We start from the raw sequence: 20,000 nt of genomic DNA, 5'->3' as shown, positions 1-20,000 counted from the left end.
TGCGATATGCATATCGCGATATATACATCTGCGATATTTCGATATATTGTGCAGCTAAAAACTGTTTTTCTTCGCTCAGGTTTACAGTTCATGGCCTGAAGACCAATAAAGAGTATGTATTCAGGGTGAAGTCTGTGGGACTGGCGGGAAACAGCATCTACTCGGACGAGTCTCCTGCCATCCGAGTCAAATCAGCGATAAGTAAGTCTGACCGGCCAGCGATCCAGTGGAGACCACGCTGTCAGACGGCTTTAAATAGGACGCCGTCCCGTCTAAAGTGCCGCCGGCTGTCTGCTTGAGCTCTAGAAAACTGTTTATGGTCTCAGTGTGAATTTATAATTCTCTGTATGAGCTTCCTGCATGAAGAGAGACATCCGGTGAAGTCTTTTGACTGGGGTTAGTGAGCAACCCAGAACATCAGCCATATAGCATGTGCAATGTGCAAATACTTTCTCATAAGGCATTATCAACCCTCATATGAAACCACCCACAGCACTCTAACATTGTGTTTAGGAAACATTGTGTGTAGTATTCAGCTCCAGACAGAATACATATGTTATGTACAGTATTACTACATTATGTATTATAATAGAATACATCATTAAAGTACATATGCCCTTTCAAGCTTCATTACTTGGATAAAGGCAGAAGAGGCGCGCCGCGCACAGACACGATGCTCTTGTGCTTTACAGTCCTGACCAAAGACAAGCTTGTTACTCAAGAGATGTTGAAGTAGAGTCATTCTGTGTCTGGCTCAATCCTGACAGTATCGGGCTTTTGTCTGACGCTTCAGCTTTTCTCTTTGTAATAACGTCTGATTCTGAGTGGCACTCCTGCACTGATGTGTGTTGAGATCAGGACAGATGCTCCGTCTGTTATCATCGAACACCAGAGACGCTTCAGCCACACGCACTGCTGATCAAACCTGGCTTTTTATATAGATGATCACATTATCCTCACAGAAAACACAAGTGCTTTCATTAATTATTATAAGTTCCCATCATTCTCTGAAATTCCATTAGAATTAACAGGAGATGATAATTTCATTGAAATGAGAGCGATTGTATTAACATATCATATATCTTTAATTAAAGCCTGGTGTGTTTCAGCCCTCTTTGCAAGCACCTCTCTTCAGTTTCCTTACATTTTGACTTGAATCAAATGCAAATGACATGAAATAAACTAGAATTGAAGCTCCTGAAGGAAGTTGCCTTGCATGCACTTCAGCAAAAAAAAGTTTTAGGCAAGTTTAGTTTTTCGTCAGTCTTTCTGTGTAAATGAAATGCCGCATTGGAGTCGTGATGCAGAATCTGCAATGTTTGAATGGAGTCTGCATTTATGTTTAGTGGTCTGGACTGAATTCATTGTAGTAGTTTAATGCTTAGAAGTTTTAGATGTTTAAAAGCAGGGTGTTTTAGGAACATTAACATTGTGTTGTCGCAAAAACACTGTAGTAAATACTGTGTAGTTTGTTATGCTTGCATTTATATGTGAATTTTTAGTTAAAGACTTGCAGACACATTTCATTTATTATATTTTAACACAAAATAATTACAACACTAAAACTTAAAATCATTAAATGTAATTCCACATATAATATGCTTGTCATAAGCGATCTGATTTACCTTGGGCGGAAATTAATATTACACACCTAATTTGCATAAGGTTTATTATCTTAGACTAAAACTGTTAAAACATTTTTATTAATTAAAATAAAGCTGAAATGAAATAAAATATACATTTTTAGATGAAAAAAAAGAAAGAAAAGAAAATTAGAAGGAATGTTGCCTTGTTAACTAACTGAAATAAGTTTAAGTTGAAGCACTAAAATTATTAACTGGAAATAAATAAATGCTAAAACTGAACAAAAACAAAAACAAATAATTAAACCTAAATAGTAATGTTTAAAAAAGATAAACATAATTCATTTATTTATTTTAGTTTACTTACTATAATAATAAAAAAAAGATCAGAAGTAAACAAATAAAAAATAAACAAAAATAGTCAAAATAAACTAATCACAAGAACAAAAGCACATGACAAAATTACTAAAAGTTCAACTAAAATTAAAAGCATTTAATGTAAAAATATAAGCTAATTTAAAATCTTAATAAAAAATATAATAGTATTTAAATCAACACTGATTTGCATCTTTATGCATCGGACACTGAAAAACATTCGTCGCATAAAAAGCATTTACTTGAATTTCTGAAAAGACAATGAGGATGCTTCATTTTTAGTCATCTGAAACCAGGACACATTTTTGCATGTGAAATTATTAGCGCATTATCAGGACACCGGGACACACCTCATGAAACCGGGACATTTAGTCATTCTATAAATAATTTAGTTTTTTTCAGCTGCAAAACACTGAGTGAATCAAATAATCACTTCTTTGATTCATTAACACTTAATAGCAAACATGGTGTGGTTCACTTCAGCAGTAATTCTATGCAGCTCCAGCTCTGTGACCTCTGACCCTCCCTTCCCACATCACTGCAGGTGTGCCATCCTGTCCATCAGCCATCACTGTACTGAACTGCACCGGAGGAGAGATGCTGATTGGCTGGAGAGCCCCGGCCAATCACGGAGGAGACCCTGTGCGCGGCTACTACCTGGACCAGAGGCACAAATCCCAGAGCACCTGGCGGGAGGTCAACGCCAAGCCCATTAAAGAGAGAATATACAAGGTAGGGCTGCTCAATTATGGCAAAAAATCATAATCATGATTCTTTTTGGTCGAAATTTAAATCACGATTATTTGACGCGATTATCGGTACGCGATATGATCAAAGTCTTATTTCACGATATGAGTCATTTTAAATGTCAGTGAAAATTCACAATTATCAATACTTCAGCAAAAAACTAATACTAGTTAACTAATGTAAGAAAAAGGTCCTCAAAATAATTACATGAGACAAGTAAAGAGTCAGCAATTAGAACTAAGAAACTAATTACAAACAAAAAGGATAAATAAATACAACAGAACAAAAAATACAAATTAAATAAACAGTGTTTTAAATTTTTCAGGAAAGTGTACTAACAGTTAGCCTGGTTAAAACCAGACCCTTCTCAGTTGAAACTGAGTGTAGGGTCTGGCGAAGCTATGTAGACAAATCATTTCCAAAGGGGCGTCACCAACCGACGTAGCTCAAATTCCTCTGGGCGCAATTGGATAGTCATAAAACCAATCAGATCGATGAAGGAGATGACGTATGCTTCGAGTGTTGTTCTTTGCTCCGGTTTTAACGAAAACGGTAAGTTTAAATCGCTCAAAACAGACGCGATAACTGATTCGTTTATATACTGTCTATGATTCGAACGAGTGATGTTCCACGGCGGCATCCATCTTTGTAATGAAATCTCCTTCAGCGTCGCTGCGCTGTCGTCATCATGTAAATCCCTCCCCAAACGTTTCTGATTGGTGCCGCGATTTCGGCGGCACAGAAATGAGTTTGAATGGGCTCTTCTCCAGACTATCCTGGAGAGAGAATTAAAATTCGCCGGAAGTAGTCTGGGTTTTCCCAGGCTAACTAACAGTGGTATTCAGATAACTAATAGCTTACAATAAAACAATTAATAATCAAATGTAAAACAACACTGCATAGTCTTACTGTACACATTACATATAGATAATCTTATTAAAGCTACTTAAGTTATTCAGTGAAGATCAGTGAGTGATTTTCCTTTGTCATTTGTTGTTTGATTATCATGAATGACTCAGACAGCATCAGGTTTATTAGGCTGCTGTCACTTTAAGAGCTGATGCACGGATCCAATATACGGTTACACACTTGTTTTCTTTCTCAACTGTGTATGTTCACTTAAGACAAAACCCACTGTGTTTACGTGAATACTCTCCAAAAAGGTATTTTGATATTTTTGTGTGTATCCAAAGCCTATTTGCTGATCTGAGTGCGCGCACAGAAAGCCGCCTGGGGAACAGTGTCTCTTTTGTGGCTTAATGCTCTTTTAATAACACTATTTAATATCAAACACGTCCTGCAGTTTAGCAACAGTAGACTACATTTAACAACACTCACTTATTTGGCTGATTTGGATGTTAAGTTTGGGCTTTTAGGGAGAAACGAAAGGCTGTGAAGGAGAGGAAAGTGCGCTGGGTGGAGTGTGGTAGCGGCACAATAATCATTTTGCCTCAATTATCTTGTTTTCATAATCGTTAGAAGCAGGGCTTGACATTAACTCACCTTTTTTTGCTCACCAGCCACTATGGCTAGAGATTTTCCAAAGTTAGGGCGTTTTCACACCTGAAAGTCCGCATCAAGGTCCAAACCAAAGTTCATGTTTTGATACATTGTATACATTCGGTTAGTTTTGGTTTGGTTTCACATTGCAATTATGCGAGCGCACTAAAGCACTTTACATGACGTACTTGCGTTCTGTCGTCATCATCTATATGGGCTGCATCTTGACATTGATTGGTTTGTAAACGGACGTGCGGGGGAGGGTTCACACCTGTCATTTTGACTGAAAAGTCAGAAAATCTGGACCAAACAAGGTAGGTGTGAAAGGGCCCTTATGGCGCTTTTCCACTGCATGGTACGGCTCGGCTCGGTACGGTTCGACTCGGCGTGGAACGGTTCGGTTCGCTTTGCTTTTCCACTGCGTGGTACGACTCGGCTCGGTACGGCACGGGTCGGTTCGTTTTAGCTCGGTTGCTTTTCCACTGCAGTTAGTACCGCTTCAAAGTGGGTGGGACTGATCGTCTCTACTGCCATTACATCATCATATTAAATGCAAATTTTTCATTCCGTGTTTCCCCATCCACTCCTCGGCAACCAACGAGAGGAACGTCTGCACCTCGTCCACTGACCACGATTCAGCCATTTCAGCAAGTTCATACTCTTTTTTTTTTAAGCAAATACTTTTAAAACAGGCGCTACAGCGTTGGCTGTTGTCTACTGGCTTTTTAAATATAGCGGGTTTAGTGTCTCGTGTCGTAAATACAATGACGCTGGTAGTGATGATTCTGTCTGACCAATCAGTGATCTGCAGTGTTTTCACGTCACATTTTAGTATCGGTACGGTACGCTTGGAACCTCAACAGAGGTGGTACCATTTAAAGCGAGCCGAAGCGAGCCGTACCGTACCGTACCATGCAGTGGAAATGCGCCATAAGTGAGCCGTACCGAACCGAGCCGTACCGTACCATGCAGTGGAAAAGCGCCAAAGCGTGCCGTACCGAACCGAACCGTACCGTACCATGCAGTGGAAAAGCGCCATTAGACACTCAAATTTTCACTGGCCACAATTTTGGCATCGATACCATGGGGAAAAACTGCCATATAGATATTTTTAATAATATCATAATTTGGCAGCAGGCATATTAGGCTGCTGTCACTTTAAGAACTGATGCACTGATCCATTATTCTGTTACACATGCATTTTCTTTCTTAACCATTACTGACTGTGTTTACATGAATACTCACCAAGACCGGCATTTTAACAGTATTTTGTGTATATGACTGTTTAAGCAGCGAAAAATAACTAAATTTAGTACTAAGAGGCGGATTTATGTGCCGTACTTTGGGTGTGAGAACAAAATCTGAGGGTATTATGTGCAATATGCGCAATCCCACGCCAAAATGTATGCCCTGTAACATCAACAATATTCATCTGGAGCAAATGAAACAAGTGAGTGAGTGGAGGCGGGTTTGTGTGTAACTCGCTGTCAGAGAGATGAGAGAGAGAAAGCGCAGCTGGTATCTGGTATCTAATCTGTGGGAAATTTTTCGATGTATCGAAAAATCTATATTTTTGAAAACACTAAATTGCACTTAGTTTATTATTTCAGATGCCTTTTTAAAAGAAAGACTACAATTGAAAAATGTATATATAATTTTCAAGTTTGTTTGTTCACTGATGCATTTGCTTACATGCTCAGCGACTTATGACGAGACCTGCTTAAATCAGTCATAAATAATAATTATTACTGCTCAAAATTTCATTACAATCATGCCAGGCACATCTGCCTTTGTCTAACTTGGTTCTCTTACTTTAAATGTGTCACACACAGAGCAACTATGGTGTCCATGGAGACTTAATTAAAAGTTAAAGCAATGTTTATTTTAGATGGTTTTCACTCTTTAATTAGGCCGTGTTCAAGTCTGAACATCACATTATAGTGGTTTGCTCAAAAAAAAAATTCGATTGTTAGAACAAGTGATGATTAATTTGTGGAGTATATGGACAGAGGCCACGGCCTTTATAGTTTTAAAGCAGATCTCGTCATTAGTTTCTGCAGATGCATGTAAACAAACGCACCATTTAATTACTATACACTTACTCTATGTTGTGTCCTTTATGCCCGCATTCTGAGTTAATTATTGGTTGTTTAAAACAGGACTTGTAAGTGTGATAATGAACAAAACTGTCCAATGCAAATTGGTGTTCCCATCTTCGACATGTTCTTTTACATAAACTATTTTCTAACTGACTTAGCGTGAATACTAGTTCGTTTTAAATAAATAGTGACTTTGGTCTGTCCCACATCAGAGTCTTGACCTTGTCGACTGCATTCAACGTATAAAATCAAACTATACATGTCTAACCAAACCTGATATGTTCAGTTGATATTCAGTTAATTGTTTAATTCATTAGATTGGCAAAAGAGTAATATCTAGTCAAAAACTCCCACATGATGCTAAGGTGTCGTGGACAGTGTTATTTTAGGGATTTTTAATAATATTTATTAAATATGTAATATTTATTAATATTTTGAATTAGTTTTATTTTTATATTGTCCATTTACATTTTTTTTTTTAAGTGTGTGTCGTCAATTTTGTTAGTTTTTATGTTTTTAATTCTTTTACTTTAATTCTTTATTTCAGCTTTAGCCTTATTGATCTTAGTACTACTTAGCTTTTTTTCAGTTAACGAAAACCATTTTTTAATAGTTTTCACATTGGATTTTGGCTGTTGTATGCACTAATATGTCTGATCACTTAGTAAATAACAGCGCACCCCTTAACAAGATGCATGATTTGAGGAATTATTCATATCTGAAGCACAAACTTAATGCAAAAATCACATCATTACACCTAAATCTGACTCAAATTAATAGTGTTGCTTGCCTTAGCAAACACCAATAAAGAATCTAAGTAGGTTTAGTGCCTTAGGATGAAACAGAACATGCTTTTCTGAGTTGTAAGCACTTTTTCTGTATTTAAATTTAAATGGTTAAAATCTTTCATTCAAAATAGCCACTTATTTTGCTTTATTGTCCCCAATGCTATCTTTAAAAAACTGGGGGGAATAAACTTTTTGCTATGGTTGTGAGTTTGAGTGTACCTCGTTACCAGTTCAACTTTCAGCCTTACATCAGCAAGTTCTGCTCTTTTGAAAACTATTGTTCAAACGTAACGTCACGCCTCACAACTCTCCAGTTTGGAATAGTATAAAGTTTGACGGAATAGTAGATATATAAAGTTTGACAGAAAATCTGTATATTTTGAGGAATGGAAATCTAAAGGGATTTGGGCTATTGCCCATTTCTTGGATGATAATGGAAATTTGTTACTGTATAGAGTTTTGTGAGAAATTCCAAGTACAGTGTACTGCTAATATTTTTAATAGAATGATTGAGCCATACCAATTCCTTTACGATTAATGGTTAAAGAAGACATGTTGTCCTCCAAAGTCTCCCCAGAACTGAGGCAGCTCTCCTTAGAAAGTTGTGATTTTTGTGATATAAAAATTTACAAATAGAGTCATTCGAAATTTTATTTTACAGGCTTATTACCCAAACCCAGTTAGACGGGAATACGTGCTTAAAGATTTTGATATGGTTGAAATCATTTTTTTGGGGGGGAAAATCATGTCTCTTTTCCCCTCCCTCCTAAAGCTAAGGAGGTGAACTTCATAATTTTAAAACGAGATTTATCCTACTAATGAATTTAAGATTGAAATTTAATTTTGATGTGAATAATTGTGTTTTTTGTGAAACAAATATTGAACATTTAGAGCATGTTTTCTTTTGTTGTGATATGGTGCAACCCTTTTGGAGTGAGGTGCAGAACTGGTTAATATCTAGGGCTGAACTCCCACCCCTCACCTCAGGTTTGGTGTTTGTCTGGAAAACAACGAGTGTGATTTTGTTATTAATTTCTTATTATGTTTTGGAAAGTTTTTCATTCATAAATGCGGATGGTTTAAATCTAAACCCAACTTTAATCGGTGGATGAATGAGGTTAAACTCTTGTGCAAATCTTTAAAATTTGTTAAAAATAAGAAAAGACCTTAAATTGATTTCTCTTTTGGATCCGTTTAAATTAATTTAAAAGCCCCTTTTGATTTATTTTCATTTTATTTCTTTTTGTATTTCTTTTTATTTAATTATTTGTTTGTTCTAATGTGAGTTTCCTGTTTTTTGTACTAGTTATGCTCAACCTAAGGCTGAACAATTGCAGTTATATTCAGAGATTTGATAATGTTTGTTTGTGTTGTTGAAGCATAAAAAAAAATAAAAAAATGTATGTATTTGTGGAAAGTGTGGTGAATGCACATCGCCCTCTGATGGACTGAAATGGCCACAACAACAGCTTTGTCTCTTTCTATTAACATTTAACACATTTTTATTGGGGGGAGGGGGGTAAGGAGGAGGGTTTTTTGTTGTTTTTTTTTTTTGCTCAATTTGCTCACAGGAAGACTCAAAGTACATAATGTTAATTAGAAAACATTGATCTTTGAGTGTGCTCCGTGGTCGTAGCATGTGAATCCCATGTTAATGATTTCCGCCTCTCATTGAGCAGTCAGGGAGACACACCACCTGTCCAGCCTCATTACACACCATCAGAAACACACCAGCCTACACTCAAATCCCTTCACCATTCCTGACGCCTGCCATCTAGTGGAGCTTCTGTGTCCCAGCAGGCAGTGGGTGGGTGGCCTGGTCTCCACGCTCAACAGATTTGAGCTCTCAGATAAGCCTCTGATTTGATAAGAGGATTCAGGCAACAGTTAATCACGAGTCTAAAAGGCTCTAGAAGGCCTGTGTTCCTAAATCCAATCCCAATTATGTGTGGCTAGGTGGCCACTCGTGGTGATCTTTGCTTCTCATCACAGAAACCCATGTTTATCGGATAAGTACCTCTGTGGCCTAATGGTCCTCCATATAGACATCAACCGGCGGATCAATACACCGGAGATAAAGGCTTTTCTGGGCAGGCGTGTTATTGTTAACTGGAAGTAAAAGTAAAACCATAAAGAAACATTTTCATTACTTGAAATAATATAAAAATAAAATATTTCATAAATTACTTTTCTTTTTTTTTTCAGCTAGTTGCAATGGTGCCATTCCTCATTTTTATAAAAAAAAAAAAAAATCAAGTAAAATAACTAAAATTGAAACAAGAACTATATTGACATGTTTTTTTTAACTAATAAAAATGACAAAAATACAACAGTTACTAAAACTTTAGCTAAAATTATGAAAATTATCACGTTTTCATATGAAATAATGAACATTATGAAAACCGAAAATGTGAAAATAAAAACAAATCCAAAATATTAATCAACGCTAGAAAGTAAAGTTTGTCGGGACAAACTTTTGTGTTGGCTTAACAAAGCCTTTTGTTGAAAATCTTAATGTGTCTAGCATCATTTAGCATTTTGTTAGTACATTACTAGCATTAATTAGCATGTTGTTAGCATGAATTAGCATGTTACTAGCATGCCTTACCAATTGATAACATGTTTCTAGCATGTTTTAACATTTTGCTGGCATGTTTTAACACTTTGTTCATGTTTAGCATGCTTTAGCAAGTTTATAGCATGATTTAACATTTTGAACACATTTCTAGTATGAATTAGCATGCTGTAAATATGTTGTACCATTCTCTTAGCCTGTTTTAACACGTTGCTAGCATTATTTAGCATGTTGCTTGCATGTTTTAACACTAGCATTATTTGTTTTAGAGTGTTTAAACACATTGCTAGCATGAGTGAGCATGTTGATACTGTTGAACACATTGATAATATAAATTAGCATGCTGTTAACATGATGTAACATTCTCTTAGTATGTTGTAACATGTTGATAACATATTTTAAAACATTGATAACATGATTTACCATGTTGCTAACTTGTTTTAGCACATTGCCTGCATGACTTAGCATGTTGCTGACATTATTTAGCATGTTTTAGCACATTGTTTGCATGATTTAGTACAAAGATGCAAAGATTTTAAAGATGCTTTCAGCTACAAATAAGAGTGTCTTCCTCTCAGATGTTTTAGATTTTTTGTGTGTGCTTTGGGATTGTTTTGTCTTCTATTTTAGGTTTCTCTTTTAGGGTTCTTTCTGCAACATCCATTTTTTTCATTATTTGTCTGTTTTGTTTTTAGGTGACAGGCCTTGAGGAAGGGAATTTTTACCAGTTTCGTGCCTTCGCGGCCAACATTATTGGCCTGGGCAACCCTTCTGAACCCAGCGAACTGTTTCTATGTGAGCGCTGGACAATGCCTGAGGCGGGTAAGATCATGCACAGTTACGAATGGGAATTATGTACTTTTTTTTTTTTTTTTTACTTTTTTTTTCATATACAGATGCCATTAACAGTTCTAGTGGTTTCCGAATTTCCAATCCTGACTATTCTTTTGTGAACAAAATATATCTTACTCTTTGTATTAATGCCATTATGCATAAGTAAGCAGATGGTATTATAAATGTTTACACTGTCTGTTTCTCATGTCTGTTATTTGTTCTCTGGTTTCATGCTTTTCAGAAGTTTCCCTATTATGCTATTTTAAAGGTTCCTAATTTTGTTTTGGAGTCTCCAACAATAGGTTTACAAGCATCCAAGGTCAAAAAACACTTTAATTTTCTCATAATATACATTTCACATCACCTTATTTCTCAAAGAGTCTGAAAAAAAGTTCATTTGAAGATTCAGTCTCTCTAAACCCCTCCTTTCCTAAGATCCTGCTCTGACCAATCACAGTCTGCTGTGATTGGTCAACCACTTACAGCGCATGTCTGAACCAAATCTGAATCTGGATCTTTCTCAGCACTTGATACACAGTGATACACATAGTAACAAAGGCATAATTTTTTTCCGTATCAATTCCAGTGTGAGTCCTAATCTTTTTGAAGTGCAGCAAAGTGGATTCACAGCACTGAAAACAGCAGCATCTCGACATGTCGAAAACACGAACCAAACTCTTTCAGTCTCAGCTACACCTACAGTGTTTGTGGGTGGGGCAAAGTAGACCTCGTTCACGGGCAGCCAATGAAGAGCACAGGCTGGCATTATGCAAATTTGATGCATTTTTTCATAGTATGTAACAGGAAAAGAGACTGGAATTATTGACAACTCGTTTCTGCAGTTCAGAATCGATTCTTTCTTTTAGGAGTCAATAACTTTATTTGTCATGCATTTGATCTTTAAAACTTTGCTTTTTACATTCAGAAACAGCTTTATTACACACTGCATGAAAGGCAATATCTGAAAAAGCATAATGGGGCACTTTAAAAACTGTGAATGGTTGAGAAAGAATGGTTGGATATTTTGGAAACTTTTGTAATTTCATCAATGTAAACTGTGCAGTTCTTGCAAGGAATAAGGTTATATTACCAATTTACATTTATTTCACATTTATTACATTTACATTTAGTCATTTAGCAGACGCTTTTTTCCAAAGCGACTAACAAATTAGGACCAAATTTAGCGAGTCAAGTCAAGTCACCTTTATTTAAATAGCGCTTTTTACAATACAGATTGTATCAAAGCAGCTTCACAGTGATAACATGAAAATAATACAACAAAGTTTGTTTCTAGAAGAAAATTGCATCATCATTATCCTCCCAAGTAAGGCAGATCAGTAATATTGTTGAATATTAAATGTCCCCAATTAAGCAAGCCAAAAGCCAAGGCAACAGTGGCAAGGAACCAAAACTCCATCAGTGACAGAATGGAGAAAAAAACCTTGGGAGAACCCAGGCTCAGTCGCTCAGTTCTCCTCTGGCCAACGAGCGAACAGTGTATGATCATGATCCAGGCAGCATTACAGGTCAGAAGTCAGATTGGTCGTGTCGATGAGGCCTTCTCAGGGCTGATGAGGCTGGCACTTCAGCGATGCGTCATGGATGGGTCCAGGTGCAGGTCCACCATCTGATCTGGATACGGCCGGGGTCCAGCTGACTTCAGTAAACGGGAAGGAACTGGTTGACACTTCAGGTCTGCGCTGTCATCATGTCCAGGCGCAGGTCCTTCATCAGATCTGGATACGGCCTGGATCTGGCAGACTGCGGTAAACCTCGGATAAACAGAGAGACTAATATTAGCGTAGACGCCATCCTTCTTATGATGTAACAAGTACATCAGGATTTATGGGGAGTGTTCCCGGTTCCGGCTAAGCGAGTCATCGTGAAGAGCAAAAAACAACTCAAGAAGTGCTCAAAATACAAAGTGCAGGCATTGGTCAGAATAGCATAAGCCAGATAAGGGAGGATTAAGGGAAAAGGAAAAAAAAAAAAATATTATTATTTTTTATTATTATTATTATGAGGTTAAGTGTTCACGGAAGAGATGGGTTTTCAGCTGTCTTTTGACAGTTTTTTAGGGATTCTGCGTTCCGGATGAGGGTGGGGAGAGCATTCCACCAGCATGGAACCGTGAATGAGAATGTTCTGGAAAGTGATTTTGTGGCTCTCTGTGATGGGACCACGAGACGTCGCTCGTTGACCAATCGTAGCCTTCTGGTAGGGACGTAGACTCGTAGGAGTGAGTGAAAGTAGGAAGGAGCTGAGCCTGTGATAGATCTGTAAGCAAGCGTCAAAGCCTTGAACTTGATACGAGCAGAGAGAGGTAGCCAGTGCAGAGAGATGAACAGAGGAGTGACGTGGGCCCTCTTGGGCTCGTTGAAGACAAGACGAGCTGCAGCGTTCTGAATCATTTGTAGAGGTTTAGTTGCACATGATGGAAGTCCAGCCAGAAGAGCATTGCAGTAGTCAAGCCTAGATATGACCAGGGCCTGGACGAGAAGTTGTGTTACATGCTCAGTTAGGAAAGGCCTGATCTTCCTGATGTTGTGCAGTGCAAACCGGCATGATCGAGCTGTCTTTGAAATGTGGTCTGTGAAGGTCAGCTGGTCATCCAATATTACTCCAAGATTTCTGACCGACCTTGATGGGGTGATTGATGCTGAATCTAGCTGGATAGAGAAGTCGTGCTGTAGAGACGGATTGGCAGGGAGGACGAGAAGCTGTGTCTATGCCAGGTTGAGCTGCAGGTGATGTTCCTTCACGCCAGACAGCTTGAGATATGTGCCGCTACAGTGGGAGCATCTGGTTGAAATGAGAGGAAGAGCTGTGTGTCATCAGCATAGCATGGAGAAACCATGTGCCTGTATGATGTGTCCCAGTGATGTGGTGTAAATGGAGAAGAGGAGGGGTCCAAGAACTGAGCCCTGAGGAACCCCTGTGGTCAGTTGATGTGCTTTCGATACCTCACCTCTCCATGCGACCTTGAAGGATCTACCTGTGAGATAGGACTCAAACATCTACCTGTGAGATAGGACTCAAACATCTACCTGTGAGATAGGACTCATAGAAGCTGTTTTAGAAGCTTCTCTGAACTAAATCACATCTGGCACATGGCTTATCATAAATCTCTGTGTTTCAGTTCTTTATATTTCATAATGATTTCATTTTTATAGTGTGTTTCACTAGAGTGCGTCTCTCTGGCACAGTGATACAGAATTCAACAATCTATAAAAGTAGTTTTTCTTGCATTGTACTGGTTCACTTGTTTGCTATTTTTGAGGGTTATTTCACTTACAGCACATTCATTTTACAAGAAAGAGTGGAGACGGCACACTGCATTTTTCCTTTGTTTATCAGTTGTATGCCTTGGCATGTTGTGAGCTCTGATTTATTTCTTTTGTTTTATTGTGTCTAATATGTTCAAGAGGATAAACACAGCTCATATAAAGTGGAGTGAATATAAGAGAAATGAATGCATGGAATCTAGAAGTGTGTAATTTCTTCAGTTTTCAAACAGGTTTCCTGAACACAATTAAAATGAGTTGCGAATGGACAGAGTGATGATGGAAAACTGAATGAATGTGTTGATGTTTTTCTTTAATTTCTCACAGGTTCTCCATATGATCTGGAATTTAGAGAAGTGAGGTGCAACTCACTAGTGCTGATGTGGGCGGAGCCTCTGTACAAGGGCCAATCAGAGATCAGTGGGTATATAGTGGACATCAGTGAGGGGGCGGAGTCTGAGGATTGGACCCCTGTGACAAGCGAGGCGGTGACAGAAACTCACTTAAAGGTCTGTTTAGTTTCTCTTTTTGCAGTTCTTTATCAGGGTTGGGTAATATTAAAAATGTAAGAATTTGAACTGAATTGCAATCTAATTCTTAATTTCATATTCGAATTACATGTTTCGAATTACATTTTCATATTCGAATTACATATCAGGAATAACAACTTAAGGCAAGACCCTACAGGTGAATAGGGTGAAAACAAACAAATAATAATAAAAAAATAACTAATAGATATTACTCCTTACATTAATCATTAAAACAATTGTTTTTATTACAAGTTTTCTGAAATTGTTATGTTTAAAGATATTAAAGGTTTTTACAGAGGGGATTTTGGATCAGTGTTAATGAAGTTTTTTCATAGTTTTATTCTGAATTAGTTTTTTTAATGGAAATTTTGGTTTCATTTTTAATAATTGTATGTCCTTTTGTCATTTTATTACTTAAAAAAAAAAAAATTGCTAATTAGGTTTAAAAACTTAGTTTTTTTTGTTTTTATTTATTTCCAGTTAATATTTGTAGTGCTTCAACTTAAACTTATTTCATCTTATTGCCAAATCAACATTTCTAATTTTCATGTAGTTAAATTCATGTAACTAATATTTATATTTTATTTTATTTCAGCTTTATTTTAATTAACAGAAATGTGTTCAATAGTTTTAGTTTTAATTAATGATAATAACCCTGTATTGTTGGATATCTCTGTTTATCACTATCATAAATCAGAAAATACTGTCAACAGCCAGAAAAAAAAAAAAAAATCACCATATTTTTAGGAATAAAATGATACATAAATCATTGATATATGAAGAAATCCTTCTGTAAAACCCTTCAAAATATAAATATGAATAAAACAGTAACGTCTGGTGTATGTAAAGCTGCTCAAGTGGAGATTTCTGACAAACTCAATGCCTTTAAAGATTTGTATTATAACTTAACTCTACAGATGCAAATAGATAAAATGCAATAAACACTTAAAAGTGTATTTTAGACGTTTTCTTTCCACTAGTCTGAAAGAAAACATGTTATGGAAGCAAAATAGCCCAAAATCTTTAAATTCACCAGTGTGTGCCTGCAGTGTCTTGCAATAAAATGCATCTCAATGCAATTCAGAATAGGGTTTTTTGTTGCATCTAGTCCCAGAAAGCTTTGAAAGAGGAGTGACCTGTTTTCGGATGTTTGTGGATCAGGTTTCAGGTCTGAAAGCAGGTCAGATGTACCGTCTCCGTGTGTCTGCTGTGAATGACGCTGGAGTCGGCATGTCTTCTGTGCCGTCTGAGCCAGTCAAAGCACAGACTAAAGCAGGTCAGATCCCTGGAAATCTGCATGATGATTTCATTCTCATTTTACACTGAGTTGCATTTAACTCTATCCCACGTTTGCCACCAGGAACCAAAGAGATTGAGATGGGAGTTGATAATGACGGCTTCATCTTCCTGAGCTTTGAAGCTGCTGATGTGGCTGATGGAGACGTCTTTAAGTGGAATAAGAACTACGGAAAAGCTATTGATGCCGGACGAGCCCGCTTGGAGAACAAAAACAACAGGTCTTTTGTCAATATGTCATAATATGACCACAACAGTGACACTTTTTTCAGTAGCTTTTGTTCTGGAAGTTTGTTTCTCATTTATTTTTCTCATAGGCAACTCCAACAGTTTGTCAATTAAGAGTTCTAAACTGTGAATCAAACCAACCAACATATATATATAAACTATGATTAAAAAAAAAAAAGACTACAAAAAAATGCTAAATGCAAAAAAAAAAAAAAAAATGCTACAATATTAAACTATTAACTTAGTATAAATATAACACAGCAAATATTAAGATATTTAACATGTATATTAATTATATTAATATATGCTGTTTTATATATATATATATGTGTGTGTGTGTGTGTGTGTGTGTGTGTGTGTGTGTGTGTGTGTGTGTGTGTGTGTGTGTGTGTGTGTGTGTGTGTGTGTGTGTGTGTGATTTGTTTGAAAGAAGTCTCTTATGCTCACCAGGGCTTCGTTTATTCGACCAAAACTACAGTAAAAGTAATATTGTGAAACATTAGCATATTAGAATGATTTCTGAAGGATGAAAATTCAGCTTTGCCATCACAGGAATAAATTATATTTTTAAATATATTGAAATAGAAAACAGTTATTTTAAATTGTAATAATAAATCACAATATTACTGTTTTTACTGTATTTTTGATCAAATAAATTGTGAGCATAAGAGACTGGAAGAGTGTGTGTGTGTGTGTGTGTGTGTGTGTGTGTGTGTGTGTGTGTGTGTGTGTGTGTGTGTGTGTGTGTGTGTGTGTGTGTGTGTGTGTGTGTGTGTGTGTGTGTGTGTGTGTGTGTGTGTGTGTGTGTGTGTGTGTGTGTGTGTGTGTGTGTGTGTGTGTGTGTGTGTGTGTGTGTGTGTGTGTGTGTGCGTGCGTGCGTGTGTGCGTGTAATAGACCTTAAAGGACAAGTTCGGTATTTTACACTTAAAGCCCTGTTTTCAGATAGTTTCTGATGAAATACAATGGTTAAGATTGAAATTTGGACAAATGCTGCTGGCCCGAGAATTTTCGGTTTCTGTGGTAGCACGAAAGTTTAATGCGTTTTAGGAAGGATTGTGCTACCACAGAAACCGAAAATTCTCGGGCCAGCAGCATTTGTCCAAATTTCAATCTTAACCATTGTATTTCATCAGAAACGATCTGAAAACAGGGCTTTAAGTGTAAAATACCGAACTTGTCCTTTAAACATTCTTAAAGGAATTGTCACTCAAAGAATAAGATTTGTCGACATTTACTCAACCTCGTGAGAGTTTCTTTCTTCTGAGGAAAAGAAAATACAGTTTTGGGTTTGGGTAAATGATGATGATTTGGTAATCTGTACCTTTAAATAGTCCATAAACCTGATTCAGATGCCGGTCATGTATGTCTCCAGGTCTGTTCTTACCTTCACGGACGCCTCAGAGCAGGATTTGGGCCTTTACACAGTGGAGATGAGCAGAAACCCTGACGTCTCCTCGAGCTTCACCTTCACTGCTCAGGGTGGATATTCAATTCTATCCCGGCATAATTCATTACCTGAACACGGTGGCATAAGACCTTGTGCATCTGTTCAGCATGAAAACTTGATGCATAACTCGTCTTTTCTTAGTGTGACCCCGGTATTTTATCATCATTCGGCCGGTGATTAATGTTTTGTCGAGCCCCTTTGCCCTAAACCATGTTGTACAAGATCTGAGTATTTTAACACTGTTTGTGTTAGATATCAAATGCATGACAAACATAATCTTTAAACTTGAAATCTCATTTGCAAAGATGTCTGATCATTCTGACAGCAGCCGGTATCTTTGTCTTGATAGTGTGATTGAATTTGACTTTGCAATTGTGGCGTTTTGTCTCTCAGATCTGGAGCGCCTGACAGAACTCAGCTGGCACGTCAGAAACCCGTGTAAGTGAATCAAACACTTCAGAAACTGTGGAAATCTAAACAGTAAACACTAGCGTTCAGAGTTTAGGGTGTGCAAGATGTTTTAATGTTTTGGACGAAGTCTCTTCTGCTCACCAAGGCTTCGTCTATTTGATCAAAGATGCCGTAAAAATTGTCAAATATTATTACAGTTTAAAAGAACTCTTTTCTATTGTGAAATGTTTTAAAGTGTAATTTATTCCTGTGATCAAAGCTGAATTTTCAGCATCAGTCTTCAGTGTCACATTATCCTTCAGAAATCATTATAATATGATGATTTATTCAATTCAATTCAATTGACATTTATATGTAAAGCGCTTTTCACAATACATAGTGTTTAAAAGCAGCTTTACAGAAAATGTTTCTTCATAACAATTTAGAGTAATTTGTTATCAGAGGTGACTGTCCATATGCAGTTATTACAAGTTGTGATTGTAATGATTACATATATAGAAATGTTTAAATACTGTATATATACATATAAGTATAATGTATGTGTATATATATATATATATATAAACATATAGGCCCTGTTTACACCTGGTATTAAGATGCATTTTGGTCGATTGGATCATTCTGGACGATGTGAAATACAGGTGTAAACAGGTGTTTGTCGTCGTCTCAGCTCGTGTTCATATGTAAATTGCGCTTATTTTGTCTATTAGATCGAAAGATATGAAAAACCCATAAATGTACCCACTCATAGACCCTCTCCTCAAAGAAATCAGGACAGAAGTGTTTGAAAGTGGACAAAAGACGGATTAAAACACCAGGTGTAAACGGGGGAATGTGTCTCCGTCTACTTGTGATCCGATCGACCAAAATGCATCTTAATACTGTAAACAGGGCCTTAGTTTGAGTGTAGGACGACTCACAATGCTTCAGAAAGATCTATAGTGTATAGGCACCTTAAAGAGATTGTTTCCATATTAAAAGTGAATGGGTGTGATGGCTTTGTGTGAAATTGTGAAATGTCCTCATTTTTGTGTGAACTCTTGTTTTAAATGTGTGTGTGCACATAAAGCAATGTCTTCTTCCTCTGTCAGTGATCTCTCTGAGGTCTGAAGGCTGGCAGGTGGACGTGTCGGAGCAGGGAAGAGTCCGTCTGTGGCTCCGGACAGAAGATCTCAGCAGTGCTGCGGTGCTTCGGCTCATCCTCAACGACACCGAGATCTCCAGCACACCAGTAACCGCTACAGGCTCACTAGATCTGGACCTTAACAGTCTTCTGCATGGCATTTCAGTGACATTGTGTGTGTGTGTGTGTGTGTGTCCTGCAGGCCCGTAAGATTAACTTTGACAAGGCACAAGGTCTACTGGAGATCCTGTTTGATCAAATCTCAAAAGAAGACGAGGGCTCATACACCGCGCAGCTCAAAGACGGACGGGCCAAGAACCAGTTCACACTGGTGTTAGTGGATAAGAGTATGTTTGCAATGTTACTTTATAACATTAAACTACATGTTCTGCAGGAGAAAAGCTATTTGATTAAACAAATATACTGTAGAATAGAAAGCAGTGGAATTTTTTTTTTAAATCCCCAGAAATATGAAGCAGCACGAATGCTTTCAACACTGATAATAATTTCCTGAGCTGCAAATCATCATATTACAATGATTCCTGAAGGATCATGTGACTCTGAAGACTGGAGTAATGATGCTGAAAATTCAGCTTTGATCACAGGAATAAATTACATTTTTAAAATATATTCACATAGAAAACAGTTATTTTCAATTGTAGTAATATTTCGCTGTATTACTGTTTTATGTATATTTATATATTCATTTTATATACACTTTTATTTTCAAAAGTTTAGAGTCTCTTCTGCTCTGCAAAACTGCATTTATTTGATCAAAAATACAGTTAAAACAGTAATACTGTGAAATATTAGATTTCAAAATAACTGTTTCATATTGTAATATATAATGCAAAGCTGAATTTTCAGCATCGTCACATGATCCTTCAGAAATCATTATAATATGATGATTTGCCGCTCAAGAAACATTTATGATTATTACCAATGTTGAAAACAGTTGTGCTGATTCATATTTTTGTGGAAACCGGGATACAGTTTTTTCAGAATTCTTTAATGAATAGAAAGTTCCAAAGAACAGCATTTGATTGAAATATAAATGTTTTAAAACATTTTAAATGTTTTTACTGTCACTTTTTTTTACAGTTTTAAGCATTAAAAATGGCCAGAATGTATTTATTTGGGGCTTTTCCACCACACTGATTTCCCTTTATAACAAATGTA

The 20,000-nt window shown here is 36.9% G+C and overlaps 1 protein-coding gene and 1 long non-coding RNA gene across 2 annotated transcripts in view; one reads left to right on the top strand and one right to left on the bottom strand.

Annotated features, from left to right (window-relative positions):
* LOC309483419 overlaps positions 1–20,000 on the bottom strand; it is a 64,771-nt gene that overhangs the window by 23,821 nt on the left and 20,950 nt on the right. The window lies entirely within an intron of this gene.
* Positions 1–20,000, top strand: part of myom3 (myomesin 3) — a 73,470-nt gene that overhangs the window by 45,948 nt on the left and 7,522 nt on the right. Inside the window, exons 17-26 of the mRNA XM_082149216.1 lie at positions 80–201; positions 2,503–2,690; positions 10,363–10,489; positions 14,113–14,294; positions 15,477–15,591; positions 15,676–15,832; positions 17,213–17,319; positions 17,681–17,725; positions 18,790–18,929; positions 19,024–19,168. Of these exons, the coding sequence (XP_082005342.1) occupies positions 80–201; positions 2,503–2,690; positions 10,363–10,489; positions 14,113–14,294; positions 15,477–15,591; positions 15,676–15,832; positions 17,213–17,319; positions 17,681–17,725; positions 18,790–18,929; positions 19,024–19,168 (1,328 nt within the window). The remainder of the gene's footprint in view (positions 1–79; positions 202–2,502; positions 2,691–10,362; positions 10,490–14,112; positions 14,295–15,476; positions 15,592–15,675; positions 15,833–17,212; positions 17,320–17,680; positions 17,726–18,789; positions 18,930–19,023; positions 19,169–20,000) is intronic.

This window comes from Leuciscus leuciscus, assembly GCF_965113295.1.
Source record: "Leuciscus leuciscus genome assembly, chromosome: 20".
Classification (NCBI taxonomy): domain Eukaryota; kingdom Metazoa; phylum Chordata; class Actinopteri; order Cypriniformes; family Leuciscidae; genus Leuciscus; species Leuciscus leuciscus.
This window is presented reverse-complemented; position numbering and strand designations above follow the sequence as displayed.